At 33.5% G+C, this 23,239-nt stretch overlaps 1 protein-coding gene across 1 annotated transcript; it reads right to left on the bottom strand.

The window, feature by feature from the left end:
* Positions 1-14,296: 14,296 nt before the first annotated feature.
* LOC107191469 (putative inorganic phosphate cotransporter) lies at positions 14,297-22,725 on the bottom strand. Its single transcript, XM_015580530.1, has 5 exons — positions 22,445-22,725; positions 19,183-19,768; positions 16,284-16,416; positions 15,662-15,903; positions 14,297-14,431 (listed from the first exon to the last, which is right to left on the bottom strand). Exons 1-5 carry the CDS (start codon positions 22,699-22,701, stop codon positions 14,297-14,299), a joined length of 1,353 nt encoding a protein of 450 aa, XP_015436016.1. The 5' UTR covers positions 22,702-22,725.
* Positions 22,726-23,239: the final 514 nt, after the last annotated feature.

Below are 23,239 nucleotides of genomic sequence, written 5' to 3'. Positions count from 1 at the left end.
AAATATGTCAGTGACAGTCGGTGGCAGTTGAAATCCGGATGCGGTGGCGTACTCATCAGCATGCGAAAACTTTGTTATTTGTTTGAACACGTTCAATTATGCATGCGCAATATGCTGACAGTTTTTAAGGGCGTCGTGCGGGAAGTTTGAAGGGGTGGTCAAGGGACCTACGGGCAGGATATGGCGTGTTACATTGGAGAAGAGGAACCGTCGATTGCATTGAAGGGGGTCCGCTTTAGTTCAAACGTAATTGAAATAAAACTAAAGCCTGTGAAGGCCAAAGTACATTCCACCGTTAGAATAAAGTTAAGGAGCCGTGAATATTTAACTAATTGTAAGATTTTAAGGAATTATCCCAATAATGAATAAAAGCAACAGTACAGAGTATGAAATACCATTTTACTTCTTACAAAAGATATATTTATCTTGATGTTTCATTATTATGCATATTGGTTAAAATATTTCTTTGTCCAATAATAATATTTCTAAGTATAAGTCTATTATATTTATAATATAAAAGTACATACGTATATTGATAAACACTGTTTCGAAAGCTGGGTGAAATCAATGTGCCCCCTTCAATTCATGCATTTTATGATTAATGTATTAATTGAACTTTGGTTTTCTTTACAAAATTGAATTTTTGACGTTTCTTTAACGCTCCACTATCTTATACATATTGTGCACAATGTATTAAATATGTTATACAGATATAAACTTACAGATTATAAATAAATAATGTAGGTATATTACAGTTCCTTGTGTGTAACGCGATAATGTACATTTGTCTACAGAATGACTATTATGAATGTGTTGTTAAGAACGTTGTCTATTTCTTGTGAAACAAACACTTAGGTCACTGTGTGCATTATTTCCTCCAATTTGACTGATGTCCAATGACGCAACTTCGGATATGCAAGAATAAATTGACCGAAAAACTGCCTGAAGGCTTATAATTACACTGCAGATATAAAACACAAAACTTTCATTAAAACCAACAGGTTTTCTATTTTATTCTTAACCTAATAAGATAGTAAAACACAAAACGTTAAGCGCTATGTCAGTACCTGGGGCCGACACTATACTTTCCGTTTAGGTGACGTGACGACTGGGGACCGACAGAATCAAGTTTATCTTTTGTTTATGCACAGACGGATTTTCTGTATTTACGCGCCACCGAAACGAAAAGTCAACCAAAATTAATTCGAAAGAAATTCCTACTTTTATTCTGGTCTTTATTAATTAATAAAATACCGTTTTGCATAAAAATCCGCAGTCTACTTGCAATAATTTGTCTAGAAGAATGTCTATTTCTATCCCGTCGCTAATGACCTCAACAAAAATCTCATATTTCAAACGCAACAACCCTACACACCCAATCGCTTGACCCTCAGCTGCGTGCACATTTTACATTTGACACACGTTCATAAGTTATGTACGCAGTCTGGGGCGCGTATGGCGAATTTTTTCATTCGTTATCACACGAATGAACGAACGTGGCGTCCTGCGCTAATCAAAATCCGATGTAAAAACAACCAGCGCCGTTTAAACCTCGGACGCGTATGCCAAAATCCCTGGCGGGGTCGCGCGATTTTACAGAAATTTTCGGATCTCGGAATGCGCGTTTGCACGGAACCAGGCTGCTGTTTTGAACAGAATACCGAATATCCTAGAATGGTCTAGTGTCACCGGGTAAAATATTAAACTTGTCGATAACCTATTTTGACGACAGTTCCTATAATACAACCACGAGTCATCGGAGCGTCTGGGGAGCGAAGATGGGAAGCTGCTATCGGGGCGCTCAATTGGAGATGAGGTGACCGAGTTTCAAGATTCCAACCACCAAGCCGCTTTTTCCCGGGATCGCGTCCTCCAGTCTGGCATATCGAATTCTTCACCGGACTCCATGGAATGTTGAGAACCAAAACGACCTTCTGCACTCGTTTTCTCATTCTCCGTTCTCCTCCATGCTCGGTTTCCGAGGATCGCGAAGAAATATCTTGGAATACTTTGACAATTTTGCGTGTCCTCAGTCGGTGGCCCAGTTTACGCACACGGACGAAACGTGTTAAGGATGCTTTAAATCTGACAGAGAAACGAGGTCATCATGTAACAATATAATAATACTCTGGAGATTTTTCATTTCTTAGCTTCTGATCGCGTGTAATTTGCGCAATTGCAACTTTGTTCGGTCAAAGAAGGATCTTTTTTGTTACTGCTAACAACGTCGTCAAGACTTACGAGTATTATTCGACGAACCTATGCTTAGCTAAGTTTAACTTGAATAAGAAAAGTTGAAGAAATACGACCTTTAACTGATCTGGCCTTGGAAATTTACGAGTGCTTTTTCGGATTGAGAATCATTATCGCTTTGATAAAAATTTATGGTACTACATACTCAACGAACTTGCACGAATAGTAACTACGTAATAGTAATCCCGAGGGTAGCAAAAATAAACAGATTTTTTTTTAAAAAAGTACACTAAACAAAAAATTTGTGTGTCTGCTTGTTAAATTTATTTTCATGTAAGGAAACCTAATTTCTCAATTATACTAGAAACTCTGCAGTACTTATGCTAGTAGGATGATAAGTGTGAAAGAACAATAAGAATAGGTACGTCTTACCATTACATATAATGTTAGGGTGGTTGTTATTTATACTCGATGAAAATTTTTTCAAGAATTTTTTCGCACCGATTCCTAAAATAGTTCCAATTAATCAAAAATAATCTGTATGAAGTCGAGCTCGATCGAATAAGGAGAAAGGGAGCCCCTCTGTCCTTGAACATTTAAATAATTACTTAAACGCACCTAAAGTCGATTTTGTTCGATTATCCTCTGTGTTATTGATTATATCAAAAAACATGTCAGACAAAAGTTGTAGATCTAGAGAAGGAGCATTTTTTATGTTCCACTCCTTTTTTCGTGTGACAAACTATTTTCGAAAAAAGCACAAATGTCCCTGCAGAAAATTAGCGTTTAAAATACAAAATGTACACTTTTTTTTAGTCTTTATTGATAAGAAATGATCGAGGCTCATTCCAATTTTCAAAATTAAAAAAAGGTGTTACAATGTGTTCCAGACTTTTTTTATTTTTATTGAAAAATCGTTTGTCTCGTGGAATGAACTAGTAGGATATAAAAGAATATTGTCTTGATCCACAATTTTTGTCTGACATATTTTTTGAAATAACCAATAACAGAGGATAATCGAATAAAATCGGCTTTGTGTGCGTTTAAATTATTTAAATGTTTAAGGGCCCGGAGAATCCTCTTCTTCTTATTCAATCCAGCTCAACTTCATACAAATTATTTTTAATTAATTGCAGCGTTTTTGAGGGTTGGTACGAACAAAATTCAGAAGTTGAAAATAAAAGCCACCATAATGTAATATATCTACACACACAATTGGGTCCTTACAAAAATGTTGACAAGTTTTGCTCTAAAAGAATTGATTCATAATAATTTTAATTATAAGTTAGTAATAATTTTAAAAAATACACAACGATTTTTTTATAACATATGTCTTTTAAATAGAAAATTTTATTTCATTTCAATTAAATTATATTAATAAAGTTTCAGTTTACCACACAGTGAGATTGAGATATCAGCTTTTCTAAAGAAACCACAAATGTTTTTTACTGCGTTTCTAACCTTCCTTCCAATTTCAAATTTTTTCTCAGGAACCCAATTACAATTCTATTTTAAGCGACAAATACTTAATCGCGTCAATTTTTGTTCTAGACAATAATTCAGTGTTACATTGACATTGACAGATAATATATTAACATAATTGTTTATTGCTTCTACAAAACCATCATCCAACAAATCAGACCATCTGCAGAAAACTCATCAAAACTTTTGCACTGACCCAATACTAATTAAATCACAGTAATTCTCACGGTAACCTTGTCGTCTTTGGCCATTGAATTAGGACCACTCACAATTTTCAACATCTTTCGTGTTTTTAAGAAAATTGAAAAGCCTGAACAAAATTTCAGCCATCAGAACAATAATACCTTATTATTTGCTTGTATTGAGAATTTATTGTGCGATCGAAATAATTCTCGTATGTGACAACTCGACGAGTAAACATTTAAACTTTTACTCTTTTCAGTGTACTTTCTTAAAAATGTTATGAATAAATGTAGGAGATTCTCTTGATTAAAATAAGTCCAAACCCGACATAAATCCGACTATAGTTAATAACATAGAATTCGTATCGCGAAATAACGTATGAATGAAACATAACATAATATAACATAATATGAAGCAATGGAGTGCATTAATACATTGATCATTAAGATATAAACATAATACAATTATTTTAATTGAAACATATTCCAAAGATAATATAAGAAGCAAAGAGAAGAAATTAATTATGACAAAATATAGTAAAGAAACAAGTGTACACTAAAATGCATGAAATAATATAATGGTATGTAACATTACGACACTTAAAACCCGATTTATGTCGGGTTTCGACTTATTTTCATCAAGAGAATCTCCTACATTTATTCATAACATTTTTAAGAAAGTACACTGAAAGGAGTAAAAGTTTACATTTTTATTCATGGGTGATTCATTCCGTGTGTTTGTAACCCGAGAGCCCGAGGATCGGTTGTCGGCGGCCAGATAACATCTCTACGCGCCGAGGCTTCGAGCTTCAAGCTTCGAGTGCCAGAGCCTCGGGTCTCCCCTGAGAACATAAATCTGTCACCCGAGCTCGCTCGAGTAGCTCGAACGAGCTTCGTGATTTTCCCCTACTACTCGAACACGTTTGAACAGCTCGGTTACCCATCACTACTGGTCACCATGCCATAGCGTCAAATCCGTCAGAGAATTGTTTTCATCAAAGAAAATCCTTGTACTCCCATGGCTAGACAATTCTTCCGACTTGAACCCGATTGAAAATGTCTGGAGTTTACTTAAAAGACTTGTTTATTTATCATCGGTCATGACATTATCTGGTTTAAAGAAAGAAATCGTGGATATTTGGCAAAATAATAAAAATATAAAGTTAAAGGGTACATGCTGTAATCAAAGCAAAGGGGAAAAAGGGAAACTGTTAACATGTATGTATCTAAGAAAACAATCAAAAATTAAAAAAGTATGTGTGTACTTTAGTAGTTAATAAACTTTATTATTAAATTACGTTCAAATGCTTCAATTTTATTAAAAATATGGAACATGTTGAGAAGTGTGAGTGGTTCTAATTCAATGGCTGTAAATCTAATAAAAGTGGGACCAAATACGACGTTGTTTAAATAATCTTAAGGAATACCTATAATATGAATTTTAAGTATATGTGCAGTCTAACATATACATAAACGTTTTTGTACTATAATTTATCATTCTAGTAGACGTTTGATTTTTTCAAATATTAGTGTATCAGATATTTGGAGAACAATTTTCACGTTATGGGAATCTATATATTCCAGTCATCTTATTCTTTATAAGAATTCGAATTTTTCTTCGAAAATAGTTTTCAACAAACAAAATTTTGGTAACGATTCTTCATGGAAATTGGAAGTTAATTAATTAATAGGCAAGTTCGATTTACATCTGAAATAGGTGTTTTTGTAGTTCAAACGGTACTTCATAATCCGTTGCAACAAGGAAATCGTTTTAATGGGAAAAGCTTGTATTTATACCAGAACACAAGACAGAATCATACTCAGGCGAGGGACACTCGAGTGCAGACACGTGGCATGTCGTAGACCCTAATAGCTTAGTCCAACGGCTAAAAGGGATTTGCGGTAGAGAAGCTCTGAGGGATCCAGCCTGGCCGTTAGCAGCTGCATTTTCAGTTGTTCTACACATCCAATTCACCCTTTGATAGCACTGGCCCAGATTTCTCTGTGCACAGACAGTCGAATGTGCAATCGATACTGCCTTTCTCTACTGTTAAACGTTCCTGACAGCATTTTTACCGAAACGAAGATAAAACTGACATCACACTATGGTGACAATTATAATATAAATGATTCGATTATTAATAACCTTTATGGATGTAATTTATATTTTTCATCAAATTAAAAGGAAATTATTTCATGGATATAAAAGGTTGTGATATAATTCGTTTGGCATTAATAATTTTTCTTCACATAAGAAAGACTGGAATACATTCGTTCAATTGTATGTTTAATCAAACGAATTTTGCTGTATCCTGTAGTAAACAAAGAACAGATTGGTAGAAATTTATAAAATATATAATTTTGTATTCGCTTGAAATTTAAATAAACCGCAGTTTCTAAGCGTTTATATTAAGCATTTGGCAGTGTATAAAAACAGTAAAATTAATATTTTCGTGATAGCGCCTAAAAGAACAGAAATAAACTTCTCTTTATATACTGTCGTTACAAAATAATTGCAAAATATTAGGACCAACAGATATATGTATTCCGGGTATAGAAACTGTTTTTTCATGTTATCTTGGATCAATAAGACTTGGTAAATATTACCGTGAATAGTAAGGACCATTAGTCAATATTAGCAGTTAGTATTGCTCACGATTGCTCACAGTTGACTACTTGTTAATCATTATCTAGTACCGTAAATTTTCCAGTAAAATTTACGTGAACAAAATACAAAAAAAAAATATTGAAGTTAAATGATTTTTTCCGTACGAAAACAAATGAATCGTATCCTGTTAACCCTCTATGGGCCGAATTTTTTTCTATACATTTAAGATACAGATTAATAATGAACCCAACATGTTTTTTTCAGCAATTTTTTGTTTTATAATGTTATTGGTTAGTAAGAAGATATTATATAACAAGATGCATACGCCATCTTATGACAAGAGTTAAATTATTTAATAAAATATCGATATATTAGTACGTGACTTGAAAGTTACACGGGCCCATAAAGGGTTAACTGTATTATACAATATTTTAGGCGGTTTAAATTAGTTAGTTAGAAAGAACTCCAGCAAAAAATTACAGCAGACCACCGTTAAATAGCCTTTCCCGTCACCAAACAATCCGTCGAAGAAGCTATTAATCAACCGTAATTGAAGGAGATCCGTTGATCCTTTACCAAGACGTCGACTCGTTTTCTCAGACCGAGCAAAAGTAGACTCGATTGCACGACGCCACGGTTAATCAATCCTGAAACTCGTTACAGTCGCGTCTCTGGCGGTGAAGTGGCGTGAATGCGTACAAGTCAACACAAGAATTGTCAAGAATTGCTAATATATTCACTGTCAAATTGATAAACTTAATTACAAAATTTTGATAACAAAAAATCAACCATACACAATCAATGAAATCTTTTATATCAGAAAAGACTTTTCCACAAACCAATACATGGAACTTGTAATTCTGAAATTAAAAAGTATTTCATTTTGAATCACTTAACAATACCCAAACAAATATCTAATTAATCGTTTAAATATGTGGATGAAATTTTTACACTTTAATTCTTTTAGTATTCAAATAAAATTGTTTTCTTCTGTGATACGAACTATATGACTACAATTAAACTAATTTTAACTTATGATTTATTACTATTTATTATATTTATAGCTTGTATTTGACGAAGGAATGGGAGTAATAATACTTTTCAAAATTAATCAACGCGAACCACGTAGAGCGGAAGAGTATGGTATTTATATTTCGAGTCATATCAAATTCCATGAATTCTAGTAAAAGTTATTTTAATTAATACGCAAAAATATTTCATAACACGTAGGAGCATATGCAGCTCAACGATAAACCAGGGACATGATATAGAGGAAACAGTTTATATATTATACAGTGTCAACAATTTTAAGAAGCGATTCTGAATGCCAAAAGAAGGAGCAATTGGGGCTACGTTTCCGATTTATTCATTGTTGAAAATACGCATAAAATACGTTTGGTGCAACGGGTTATATGAACAGTACCGGACAAAAGTATTCATACACCATTTAAAACGGAACAACTTTTATAAAGTTGGTCCAAATGACTTCAGTTCATTTGTGGAGTTAGAGATATTAGTTTACTAAATGATGTGTAAAAAAAAATTGAAAAAGTTGCAATTGGTCGGAATCGCGAAGAAAATAGTAAAGGTCATTTTTTACAACTTTTTAATCTGAGATTATAATGAAAATTTAATAAATACATATCGAAGATTTATGTTAGTTATATACATGTTGAAAATTTCATCAAAATCGGTTGATAGAGAAACGAGCGACAGGCATCAAAAGAATTGTTAGATTTGCTACAGTTTTAGGTCGAAAGTCGGAGAAAACTGTGATTTTCTCGTGGCAACGTTAACCGATTTTGATGAAATTTTCGACATGTATATAACTAACATAAATCTTCGACATATATTTATTAAATGTTCATTATAGCCTCAGATTAAAAAGTTGTAAAAAACGACCTTTACTATTTTTTTCACGATTCCGACCAGTTGCAACTTTTCAATTTTTTTTTTGACACCTCATTTAGTAAACTAATATCTCTAACTCCACAAAAGAACTGAAGTCATTTGGACCAAATTTAAAAAAGTTTTTCCGTTTTAAACGGCGTACGAATACTTTTGTCCTGTACTGTATGTACCTATATTATACTACTCAAACAGTTGATCAGTTGATACACAATTTCGATCGATAACTGCCAGTGTCGCAGCATCAAAAAAGGCCCACTTAGATACTTCGTTGCTGAAGTGGTGATTTGCGATATCTCGTGATATTGCAATAATTTTTTTCTAAAGATTTTGTGAAACGTCCAATACGAATCACTAGGCGATATTAAAATTGTTTACTCGCTAAGATCCGCAAGGGCTTATCCAAAACCACACTGTGGGATTGTAAAGTAGAGAGAGTAATAGCCCTTTTACATAAATACGCTTGTAACTATCTCCCATGCGTGCATATATGTATACGCACCGCAGTTACGTCACGATTACAACAATCATTTCTGCATTTTAGTAGTTTGCAATAGCGACCATCAATAACCACCTGTAATTACTGTATCAACTTGTCAATGTTTTAAAAGAGCTGTTAAAAGAATGTTGAGCTTTTTATATAATTTAATAAAATCTGTTTTATCAACGCAGTTATTTAGTAAGAATTTTTAGCGCACGAAACTGGCTATGATCGAAGATGAAAAAGGTTAAATACGTCATACGTCTATGTATATGAACTCTTTCCATTGTATACAGGGTGTAACAAAAATGTTGTCCGACCCGGAAATGGGGCACTCGGGAGGTGAATTGGAACAAGTTTTTCCTTAGCAACAATGTAATCTGAGAAACTCCGTCCAATCAGAGTGTGAGTTTGCCAGCTGAGTTCCCGCGCTAGCGGTGGCTCCGTGCTGCGATTTGTAGCCAACGCTACCGCGGGAACTCAGCTGGCAAACTCGCGCTCTGATTGGTCGGAGTTTTTCGTTAATATCTCGGTAACGAAGCCTTAGATTACATTGTTGCTAAGGAAAAACTTGTACCAATTCACCCTCCGAGTGCCCCATTTCCGGGTCGGACAACATTTTTGTTACACCCTGTATATATCTCTTGCCCATTTCTGAATTCGGTCCCATATATTATGAAACACCGTGCATACACTGAATGCACTAAAACCCAGAAAAAGCAACAAGTGTATGTGCACGTGCACTGCTTTAAATGTGAAATGTTGAAAACAATAGCGGAGATTGGACGAATGGGGTACAAGTGTAGATCCAACATCAGACGTCTTGAACCCTCCCGACACCATTATTTCACTACCCTAGGAAAAGCATCGGGAGACATTCACCGTCGAGTGCCGTGTGGTCTGGACCACACCGTTATTACTAGCGATAAATCACCACCTTTAATAACAGCACGCATGACGTTCCAGACGGAAGCCGGAGACGCCGGCGGCCCAGCCACCGTCAACGATGGCGACAGAAGAATCGTAATATTGAGCAGGACGCGGAAATGGGGAACCGAAGGGAATTCAATTTTATTTAGGAAAGCGTCTTTAAAGCGTTCAGTTTCGCAATCAAACAGAACTCCATAAATAAGGAAGTGGAGATTATTTATTAAATTATAAACATAGTCTTTTAATATTTATATGGGATTCACCAAAAAGTAATGACGGATTTCGTTAGTCGGTGATACTTTTTTGTTTTCCGATGCAAAGCACTGCATCTACTCTGTAAAATATGTACATATTCTGAAAGCAGTACCTCCGAAATAAATTTCCTTGAATTGACCTTGTTTTGATAACACTGGTCAACAAAGTTTAACTTTTTGTTTGTCTTCGAAAATCAACTTGCTGATTCTTATAGATTCTTCCGTGCTGAATATGAATCCGTAAACAGTTTTTTGTCATCACCTTCAGTTTCTGAGAAATTTGATTTTTAAAAAAAATGCAAATTTTCAACTGAACATTTCCTGTGTTCAAACATTAATAGTTATTCAGATGATTGTTGCGTCAAATTATTCTGTAAACTCTGCCGAATAAAATGGTATACGTTATACCGCATTATCAATATTTAAACGTGTTTAAACAACGATCAAAGGGAAAAGGACTCTCGAAATGCACCAATTTTTACAGATATTTTTGAATTTATTTCAAAAAGTAAGGGTGCAGGACATAATCTGACAACGTCAGCGGATACAGTAAACATTTTTCTTCCGGGAAGCATTAACAGAAATGGTCAGACACGTTTTGTGTTCAATACAGGAGCGAAACAGTAGTAAAACCTGCGACGCTGGCAGTGGTACTCAAAGGCGGCAAGCGCAGGCGTTCGACTGTCACTCGACTGTCGCCTTTAAGTACCACTGCCAGCGTTGCAGATTTTTTTTGCCAGCTGACGCAGTCACATTATGACCTGCACCCTTACTTTTTGAAATAAATTGAAAAATATCTATAAAAATGAGTGCATTATGTGTGTCCTTTTCCCTTTGATCGTTCTTTAAACATGTTTAAATGTTGATAATGCGATAACAACGTATACCATTTTATTCGGGAGGGTTTACAGAATAATTTGGCGCAACTGAATAACTATTAATGTTTGAAGACAGGAAATGTTCAAAGTTGAAAATTTGCATTTTTTTTTAAATCAAATTTCTCGGAAACTGAGGGTGATGACAAAAAACTGTTTACGGACTCGTATTCAGCACAAAAAAATAAATAAGAATCAGTGTAATTGTTCTTTGGGACAAAAATCATGTTGACCAGTGTAATGATGACAACGTGTGCTTCTGAGTAATTATGCTTTACCATTTCCGGAAATGGAAAAACGTGGTATAAACAACCACAGATATTTCCTATGTGCATGGCGATGGTGCTTAATCGACCTAAAGGTTCCAAAATAATTTAAGTAGTTTCCTGATGGAGATTTTATTCTGGCCGATGATGAGTGACCTGGCATGCTTACCGACATTCATAACAAATACCCACTCTAATTGAAAATAATCCACGTAATAATCAAGCGAGATTGCTGATATATTGAAAGTATCGAAATCTAGCGTTGTTTAATAAAATTTCCTGTATTTTCAGAAAATAACTACTGTTTCTTACTGAAAATTATGACATTACTTTTGTGGTTATCCCAGTATTCATTTTGAAACTAACAACAAACTTGTATTACACAATGTGTCCCATGAAAATCAAAAGACTTAAATATTTGTAATGTATAGTATGAACAATTTCGAGAAAGGAATATGGAATATTTCAAGATTATTTTGCTATTCTATCATTCCTACTGTAGTTGATGTTAACATAAAATCCGTTATATTTAAACTATGACTTGAAAAATGAAGAATGTCGAAAAAATGACCAAGTCCGAACCAAAGTATAAATGGTAGTATTATAGATTGCAACAGAGTTAATAATGAATTTTTTATCAATCGAATAAATGACTTGATACTTGGTCCATCAAGGATATACTTTACTGATTTTACACATTTCAGCGCACAATTCTTCACTACTTCTAGATCGAGAATATCCATTAGAAATATCAATCAGTATTTTCTATTTTATGAAATCGCCACGGTGATAGTGAAGTATTTATAACAGACAAAAACAGTGATTCTTTCATTTTCGAAGAAATTGGGCCACTAAGCAACTCGAAGTCAATGATAAAAAAGATTTCTGCATGTAACAATTATGTTAACATATTATATATCAATGTCAATGTATCACAGTGAAGTATTGTATAGAAAGAAACAGGTCGGAAATATAGAATAACATTTTTTCATTCGAGACTTCGTTTTCGAGAATATCGACTTTGAACATTAATCTGAAACGCGTGTTCGTTATGGTAGACAGTAGAAATTGAATGCAATGAACAGACGCGTTAGCAGAGTCCTATTCAATTGCACGCATATCTAGCTTCAATGTCGATTTCCTCGAAATCGAACCTTCAAATAAAACAATTTTATTCTATATTCTTTTTTTATCTTTTTATCGGGAATCACCTCGTGCCTGCTTGTACAGACATAACCTTCGGAGGCACCCTGTATAACGTACATGTTACCAAGGGTCACGTAGCTACGGAAGAGTATAAACTGGTCATGAATATTATGACCCTGAGCGACGAAAATTGTATGTACAATTACTGTGTGAAATATTTTAAAACAAAAGCAATTTTACACGTAGTTCTACTAATTGTTACAAATGAATTAATTGTCTTTCTGTAACTTCACAGTTACTAATTTATCCAGTGAAAGGCCACCGATTAGGACAATATTTCAAACGGGAGGGAAACAACTTGGTTATTCTCTGTTTTTCAACGAAAACTTCGCTGCAAACCGACGGTTATAGCCCGAAAATAGATTACAAACGTAATATTTCAACCGCCATAAATATTCTCTGTTAACGTCTCCGGTCCGCCCCATTCCCCACAGATTTGCTGCTTCCTTTGGCTGCAGTGAGTTTCGCGGACTGCTAGGTTGCCAACACCGTGATCTAATTGGGATAAGACGGATTTTTGTACCAGGTGGCCCTTAATTGGTCGGCCATCATTACGGGTGGTCTTGTGGGTCTAATTGCTGTAGTCGAGCGGCAGCCCTTTATACATCGTGCACACGACACTCAAAAGATTTTCACGGTCACCAGACCGCCGCAGAGAATTATTTATAACGGTGATGAATACTGGCGAATACTTTAAGATTCTAAATTCATTGATCCATCTGTACTTAATTAAAATTTTATTTTATTTCGAAAGATATTAAAAAACGCGTATATGTATGCAAGCTTAAGCAAATTCTTAAAAGCGTTACTATGAACGGAGCGGCAGTAGGAACACAAGATTACAAGTGGACTCAAAATTTATGCACAATTCTATATTAGAATGTTGGCAGACATTTACTGCTTCTATGAAATATTTTATGGGATTAGAAGTGTAAGTGAGACTTTCTAGAGGATATTAATCTTAAGTCATTAATATGTATTAAGTTAATAAATTTTGTACTGTGTCATACATGTAATTTTATTTATGCTCTTTTTCTATTGGTACTTGTGTTATTACATTAGATTTAATGCATGCATATCTTCTCTTATATGTTATATTTCCTGCTTCTTTTTTCATTACTGTCTATTTGTTCAGTGTTTATAGTGCTGCGTAGTAATAGTACACGCTATATTACATTACTAAATTACTACTATTTAGTATTTCTATTCAAACTACTTAAATTGTTTTTAAGAAATTGGAAAACATTATTACAGTATTTACATTTTTAAACACTAACTTATAAAAATAAAGTATTATCCTCATTAAGTGATTATAAGGTTAAAATCTAATTTTTTTTTACTTCTCACATTCACATATATGTACTACGGACAAAATATAAATAAAAAGATGCAAATATTTTTGAGGACTTATCAAAGACTTATCGATTGTATAATTTCTTCATAGAATCGATTCTTCTTATAACTTTTGCTTGTGCAGTACAACATATTATTTATTCAGAATGTTCTGAAAATGCAACAATATCGAACTAAATCTACAACTAATTCATAGCATACCACATGCATATATTTCCTAAATAATTAATACACTGTTATATCTTCATAAAAACCTCTTACAAAATTATTGATTGTATTTAAATTTATCAAAACATTGTACAGCATATAATAATAGATATTTAAAACATTCTTCACAAACCAGAAACATACAAAATTAAGAAGTCGTTCTGCTAATATTATTTCTAATATCATGCAGAAATCACTAACTGGAAAGATTCACCCTCTATCGCCCTCCCCCCGTCTCTCTCTCTCTAAGTTCTACAATCAGTAGATCCATATAATGGTCTATCAAATCATTCATCTGTTGAAATAGGCATTTAGATAATTACGTAAGCATCCTAGATTATTTTTAATTGTTTAATTCCACGCATCAGGTTGCGGATTATTCCATTCTTGGATTTCTCCAGAACCGCCGAAAGCGAATACAATAAACGCTAACAGTTGGGCGATAATGTTAATCCAGAAGACGTATCGCCATCGTGCCATCGTGTGCTAGACCATAAAAGACAAATGACAATTGTTAATATACTTTTGATTATCTGACCGTGACAGAATTTTGTGGATTAATGCATGCAATCGGTCTTCATTCAAGACGCACCAATCTGGGGATTATTGTATACGAGACTGTATTTTCAGAATTAATATAGTAACCAAGACTTAATTCATTTTGCAAAATTTTGCAAAATTTTCCAAAATATGACGCCAAAATTATTTAATATCTAACATATCATTCTTTTTTTAATTCTGAGAGTCAATATTCGAGTAAAGGTATACGCATTATCAAAATTCTTTAGTATTAAGAATTAAAAATGTTCCAAAGTAATAAGTTCCTGGTTCAGAAATGGTTTATTAATTTATCAATCTGCTTATGTAATGCCATTCCGGGTCACTGAACACTTTTGCTGTACGCTTTGTATATACTTTTTGTGGATAGCATGTACCTATTGTGTTCGAAGTTGTACTTTGCTACTGACTTTCCTGTCGATATTTATATAATTACCAAAAGAATCAAACAAAAGAATATTGCTTAATAAAGGAGTTCTCCCGATAGCCTGCCTTAGACGTCTTACGTAGTTTTTAATCTCTTAGAATGTGTCTTTTTTCCCAGCAAAATATAAATTTATTCATGTAAAAGTATCCGCTTATATTTCGTTTAGTTCTGTATTATGGTTAAGTGAATGAAACTATGAGAAAACATTGGAAAAATTAAAGAAACAGTAGAAATTATGAAACCTTGCAAACCCTTTCAAGTTAGTGTTATTAGACATTACATCTCCTTTTAACAACTTTTCTTATCACGATATGAAGGTAAATGTAAATATATGTTTCAAATGAGAAGGAATAAGACATGTATACTGTTTCAGGATTGGCAACGTGACTATAGAGAACAATAAAGACGATTCTATGATCGTCTAGTAGGTTGACAGATTGCTCCTGTCTTGTTATTGAAAGTCAAGAATATTACGGAGCGATTAACAATGGCCATTATACAGCGTGAATGCTGCATACTGGTAGAATTTCCTTATTCTGAAAATAAAATCTTGTCGACATACATATTTGTATATTTCAATGAAGCTTGGCGATCTCGAAATAATACATTTGTCTAACTGTATTTCATTATTTTCGAATGTTTTCTAACAATTTTATCCAAGTTTAAATACTTAAAAGCTGATTCTCAGCTGAATTCTGTGATAAATTAAAATTCGTATTCTTTTTACTCACTCCATTCTCCATGAGGGCGCCTACTAAGGCTGGTATGATAAACGCTGAGATCGTTCCAGGCGTGTTCGTGATACCCATTAAAATTCCTGCATAGTTCGGCGCAAGATCATTCTGATTACAAAGATGGCCCACGAAAATCGCACCACACAATACAATGCTTAGTATCAATAGTACTGTCGATGCTGTACGATCACAGCCGATGTACATGATTACAATAAGCACGATACTTGGCGGAACGCTGCCTGTAAAATACATTAATCTTGTCTTAATTTATATAGTGTTTATTAACACCAGTAAAACAACTTGAGCGAGGATTCTTCTAATTTAGAAAGAGTTTCAAGCTAAAGGAGAGATATTAAGTATTGGAACTGTCCCAGTGATTGAAAATGAAAATTATGAAAAGATTTTCCTCGTTATGTTTTGAATTTTATATGAATATATGAACAATGCTTCCAATCTAATAATATAATAATTGTACTTCTTCCTTCACACGAGTGTGTCTGAAGTCTATATGCCTCTACTATTATATGTATATCCTTCTAAACAAATTCAATCGACACTCTACTGAGTTACAAAGAAAACTACTTGCATTAAATGGACATAATAATAATACATATCTCACTTATAAATACAGCTAGCTTCCGAGCATTAGTCTGTGACCAGTATTCGTTTCGTCTGCCCCAATCCAACATTTTTCCTAACAGTGGATTCACGATTGCATTTATCAGATATGGTGAACAACTGAGGGCAGCGTTCTGTGTGAGCAAATACAATCGATTGAGAGTCATTGAGTGTATGCTATTCACAAATGTACAGTAACAACCCGGACTCACGTTCCAAATTGTTTTGGAGTAAATGATACAGTGCTATAAAATAATAGTGCTAAATAATTTATTAACAAACAGCGGATTTTTATGCAATATAAGATTTTATAAAATAATTCGAAAAGACAAGAGCAAATATAGGATTATTTTTTCATTTAAGTATTTTTAGAATAAAATATAAAACTCGTAGTACCTGATGAAAGTTTTGTCTTTGATTGTATTTCCCTATGCCTTATAGGCTATAAATGCATAAAATCCGCAGTCTACTTATTAAATAGGGTTAATTAGTAAAATAATATTGCAGGTAATGGTTAGCGTCTGTGTATACGGAATAGAGCCGTAGAAACCAATATAAGAACATTAAAATAAGCAAAAATTTGAATACAATTGACTTCTAAAAGCCGAAGTGGTAAAACGGTACAACAAAACTGGGTATATTTAACACAATTATTTATCTAAAGAGAGCATCAACATTTTCACGTGCATTATTTCATATTTTCGATTTCCCAATCCTAACCTGTCTATGTATTACTATATTTCCTGTAATTCTTCATCCATATATTTTTAATGAATAATAAAAAATAATTATTTTTACTTAAATATTTTAACAATTTTTATTATATCCCTTCTATACAGAAAGAAAGTGTTAATACTTCTGCAAGTAGCATAAACGCGGTTATCGTAAACCGGGTAATTACTGTACTACCATGGTGTAGTTTAATACATTCATAAAAATTATGTGGCAGGTATCGATGAGAGTGTGTCTGAAAAGGAAGAAAATCGGAGGTAATAGTAGGCCGAATACATCTCACCCTTGCTACAAAAGTGATAACTTGGAAAATGTTTTTTATTAATTATTACTATGAAGATGTTGCAAACACACTATTCGACCAATCATCAAAAGTGTAATCCTTTGACTTTATAGGTTGACTGACAGAGAGTAATTATGTTATTTTTCGGTCAACATCGTTGGCATTTCATAGATTATAAATTATGATTGGTTGATCCCTGAAGGAGGAGGTATAATTCTTGGGCTTCCAAAGTCGGCATAGTGGTGGATATCTCTTCTTAAGGGCGAAGCGACCGCGAGAAACTAATTAAGCACGTGGTCACAATTGTTCTTGACCATGTCGAATCTACGAGTGTCTCCAACAGTACGGTTTTATGGCCGTATTGTTCCTCGAGTCAGCGGTTATGAACCAACACACGCGAAACGGACTGTAGGTAAAACGTTGGAAACCGTCGTCTATTGCTTGATGTTGGAAGTTATCGAAAATGCGTGGCAGATGTGGGAAAAAGTATAAAGTTTATACAATTTGAAAGAAGCAAAAGTATGAAATAATTAAGAAAATATTCGAGCAGAGGATTCGCGAATTTAAATAAGTTGTACGACGCAACAACAGACCTTTGTATTTTTTGAGAAATTAATGTTTTTGAATTGTGTCACTTTTGTAACAAAGATGCGATATGTGCCCATAATTATGAAAGAAGTCAAAATTAAAAAAAAATGAGTTTATCAGTTATTTCACACCACATTATTTTAAACTAAATTAAATCAATGTAATTTTTACGAAAAATGAACCATTAGATAGTGGTTGTAATTTCAACATTATATGGAATTCATTTAGTGTTAATTATGAAAGTGGTCTGAGTGAAAAATTGAAAGAAATTATATGAACATAACCACAAATTTTTGGTATCTGGTCATTCCTTTCTACCGAATGACCGTGATTTTGGGTTGATAGAAATGAAAATAAAAAAAGCAAATTACTTATACAACCCTGAGCATTATTATGAATTGATAGAAAAGTGTAGAAGAAGAAATACATTTTCGGTAAAACGAATGTCGCAGCCGGATTTTATTTCAACGAAACCACTAAAAGAGTAAAAAATACCGCGGGCGAATGTCTCTTGGCTACAAATTCAATGGATGAGATTCTTGAAAAATGAACCTTATAAGATATTCTATAATACTTCTTTAGATGGTTCTAAATTCCACGTTTTGGATCTTTCACCTAAAAAAGGAAAACCAAAAATATACGGAAATATTAAATTACTTCCATTATACACCACCGCTAGACCAGTAACGGAAGAAAAACATAAAGATATTATGTGTTTACTACCATACATCCCTCCGGTTTGTCAGGAACATCTTAAGAATCTTAAAAACTCATAATGATAAAAGCCTAAAATGATAAAAATGGATTACTTTTTAAAAATAATTAATAAATGTTCATGAATTATTTCATTAAAATTATTGTTTCTAATAAAACTCGTAGTTTTTTATTGCTTTAAGTCATTTATAGGACATTCAGTTAATTTTGAAAATGGTCTAAGTCAATTCAAACTTTAAAAACAACATTTTCGTATGAAATTCACACAAAATTTCATATTCATAATAAGTTTCCATTAATCAAGAGTAATAAAATTCAAAATTAAAATGTTGCATAATGTAAAAATATTTTTTAATTTATTCAAATGCAATTCATTAAATATCTCGAAACGAGAAATATATGACTTAGACCACTTTCGTAATTATGGGCAGATATGATAACGCAGCAAGAAGAGCGACAACGAATCTCCATCATCGATCACGTAACCTACTGCACATGTGCCTTATGGTTTCCATCTCAGTAGGTTACACCATGTACCTACACCGTAATCGACGTTCAATAAAGTGTTCAACAAAAGACTCACCGATTTAATATCGAATCTGAGTATCTTGTTCATGTATAGAGGCAATTGCGTCAATAAAAAATACCAACAGAAGTTGCCTAAAGTGTTGGTGGCGATTAACACCAGGAATGGCACTGATGTGAATATTTGTTTCCACGGTACTCTCATCGACGCCGATTCGAGACCTCTGTGACCGTAGGACTTAACAATCAGTTCTCTCTCTTTTTCGGTGATGTATTTCTGTAATTCCGGGCTGTCGGCAAAAAAGAAGTAAAAAACAAGGCACCAAATTAATGGCAATGTTCCTTGAATATAAAAAACAGCCTCCCATCCTAATGAATCCAGTATTAATCCGGAAGTGAAAATGGATATTACAGTGCCCAATGATGTTCCAGCATATATGATTCCGACCCACATTGATTTTTCTTCATATACGACCCATTTACCGACGAGTACGTTGACGACCGGAAGATTCGCCGCACTCAACAGGCCCGCGAGGAATCTCAGAATGTAGAGTACAACCAGTACGTGAGCAGCTACAGGAACCAATATGGTCAAAATGGCATTCGCCAGTACGCAGATCAGTAAGACGTTTTTGGTATTGAAGCTGTAACATATTAATATGTACGATTGGCCTTGCTGAAGTTATTCGTATTTTCGCAATTATTCACAGGAGACTTTATTAGATTAATAATATGTTAGTAGCTGGATCAAATTATTCAGGTTGTCCCATAGGAATTAGAACGCCTACTTGAATATTTTCTTTGTTTCTGATGACAGACGATTATAGATGGGTATAATTTTTCAATGTTTCCAATGAATTCGATGTTTTAGTATGTTCAGAAAACGACTGCCAAAGTGGAATGAAATGGCAACTTAGATCATTAAATTATTAACACTAGAACTAGAAGACCCGTCAAAATGACGGATTGCAGATTTCATATTTTACGATTATTGAAATTATAATACTGCTTTACATTTTATGTTTTACTATATTATACTAATTGTAAATTATACTGTATGTCATATGTATTATTATATTATACAATTTAATTTAGTGTACATTCAACGCTCGTAGTTCTAATATTAATAATGATATTTAATAAATTTTACATGTCAATGTTTAGAAATGGAACACCATCTAATGTATTTCATTATTTTCTCTCTCCCAACCGCGGGCGAATTTTATATTTTATATAGGTTATCGTAAGGAGACTTTTAATGCAATACAAAAAAATAATCAAAATGAGTGAAGGAAAAGGAAGTATTTTTATTCATTAACTTAGAATTGAATAACAGAGAGGTCTGCAGAAATTAACCAAAGAAGTAGACCGCGATTTCGTTGTCGACCGCGGCTGGAGGGTTAAGAACGTTTAACTAAAAACACGAAGTGAGGTACGTAGAAAAGTGAGCAATTGATTGACGAATGTATGCTATTGTCGAAGTGTTAAGATTGTATCAACACCATGTGAACTTTTTGCACTTACGTGGCACATGAATGTAAACTTCAATAGAATCGAAACCGTAATAAAATGTAACCTTACACAAAAGTAAGAAACTTTAAAGCTGACTTTAAGATCATCAAATTTTGAAAGACAATATTCTTATTCTATTCCCAACCTTACAAAATTCTTAATACAGAAGACACATTTCCAATAAATTCTTACATTTCTGTGTTGGTCTACGAATTTATAACGTAATAAACTAGACAAAGTAGAAATATATGATTCCATTTTAAACAATAAAGCTGATATTACTATAATATCTTTAACAATAAGGAATTTATAGCAATAGAATTTTTCGTATTCTTTCGTATTTCAATAATTTTTTCAGTTTCATCGAAAAGAATTTGAATTTACAAAAAATTATGAACGTCGTACCATTGAAACAAAATGTTCTTGTGTTTCTCATGTCATTTCTTGGAGATTCACTAAGGGATTCAGAATATATTTTAGCAGCGTCTCATCGAAGTATTATACCTATTAAATACTGACTGTACGTATTTAAATTATACATATGTATGTATATGCAAGTTCGTATTGTTATAGATTATTTGACTTTTGATTATTTCATAGATACGAATACTTATTCTGGTTAAATGTGTCAGCCCTTTAGATTCAAATTATCGGACCATTCCAAAAGGAAACATTAACATATTAATGAATATATTCTCGAATAAAATCGCGAGAACTTATTTATACAATAACTTTAGTTAAAATCTTGAAAGTACATGGTTGCTTGATAGCTAACCTGTATCCTTTAACCAAATTGTTTGAAGATTCGGTTAGGTTTACAATTTTGACATAATCTTAAAGATGACCATCCAAAACGAGCATATTCGGCACATATTGCTGCTTTATTTCGAAAAAGGAAAAAGCACGGCATAATCCTGTAAAAAGTTAAGCAAGGCGTAAGGATAGAATACTGTCAATATATGCGTGTACCAGATGTGGTTTGCAAAATTTTGTTCGGGCAATTTTTTGCTTAAGGATTAATACACTGTACTTCCCTTCTCTGTAAGATTTCGCAAGAAACTGTATACCTAAAGTAAAATAGTAAAAACAATTGTCTAGAATTTCGTATATTTACGTATAAAGAATGTGAAATTCCAGGAGTCTTGTAGACTTCGCCACTGATTTTACGTTTCAAATATGGTCCCTCGGGAGTAGAAGGTTAAACGTTTTATTAAATTGAAAATAAAATAAAAAGCTTTAGTGAATATCGTTAAGAATTCTGTTATACATATTGTGATTCGAATACATGTACATGCCACCAATGCATAAAATTCATCTATATTTTGTTGAACGAGTTCGGGCACCAGACGTAAACAAAACATTTGAGTGCTAAAGCACGTGAGAGAGGCAGCGACTACAGCTATTGTTTGAGGCAAATTGTCAACTGTTGATGTCAGGGACGGCTATATCGTTTTGTCGAACGCGTCAAGGCATTTGTAGTTTTCGTCTTTGTTCGCTCCTTGTTTTTTTTTGTATTCATATCTGTTGTAATATATTTATATTTGTTGTGTGGTATTTATGTTGTTTGTTTCACTGTTTTGTATTTATATTATATCTAAGCGGAGCGGGAGTCCGCAGATGTACCCCGTAAGGGAAACAATAAAGGATCTATTCTATTCTATTGTATTTATATTATTAATAATATATTATTAATTACATTATCCGTTAACTGTGAATATGCCCCAATTCTGCTTATTGCATTACATGCATTTGTTTACATTTGGTATCTCGACTCGCTGAACGAAGTACACAGCCTAGATATTACTCACCGATCTGAGAAATATCCGGATGGAAACATTCCTACGAGATAACCAGCGAAGTATAGGCTAACTATCAAGCCCTGCTCCGTCGTGGACCAGTCGAACGGACCATCTATATCCACGCTTGAGCCTTCAGCAACGTCAAAGCCACACTCGTTAACCGAATCTCCTCCTGACCCATTTTTGTTAGCTTTGACCATGCCAACAATAGCTGTGGATATGTTGACCTTGAGGCCGTAGATGATCATATTCGCGATGCAGAGCATTATGGCAAAGAGAAATCTCACAATTTGTAGTTCTGTCGACAGAATAGAAACGAATGTTACAATTAATGCTAATAAGAAAAGTTTATGATGAATAATTGCAGGAAATATCATTTAGAATTGAAAAATATTGATATCACCACCATAATATAATTCTATTTTGTATTAATAGAATAATGTAACTTTTTCTTTCTAGTAAATAATTATCGTAGCATAAATGCCATAATAACCAAATGTTTAATTTCATAATTCTTAAGAACAATTCTTAATTCGTAACTACATTAATACTTCGGCGTTTTTTCTATTGCAGGTGAATCTGAAATCTTACGATATCTTATCACAGGAACAGCTATTAAATCATTAAGTCATTAACTCTCGCCACGTTTACAGGACAAGTTTCGTAACATGATGATTTCAAATAATTAGTAAATGTTTACTGTAAGAAAAAGTGTTTCCTACAAAAATTTCATGGTTGCCAGGGGACATCCAATGCTGTAATCGATTTATTGTCACTTTGCTTTTTTATCGAGATATGAAGGTT

This window comes from Dufourea novaeangliae, unplaced genomic scaffold, assembly GCF_001272555.1.
Source record: "Dufourea novaeangliae isolate 0120121106 unplaced genomic scaffold, ASM127255v1 scaffold266, whole genome shotgun sequence".
Taxonomy (NCBI): Eukaryota; Metazoa; Arthropoda; class Insecta; order Hymenoptera; family Halictidae; genus Dufourea; species Dufourea novaeangliae.
This window is presented reverse-complemented; position numbering and strand designations above follow the sequence as displayed.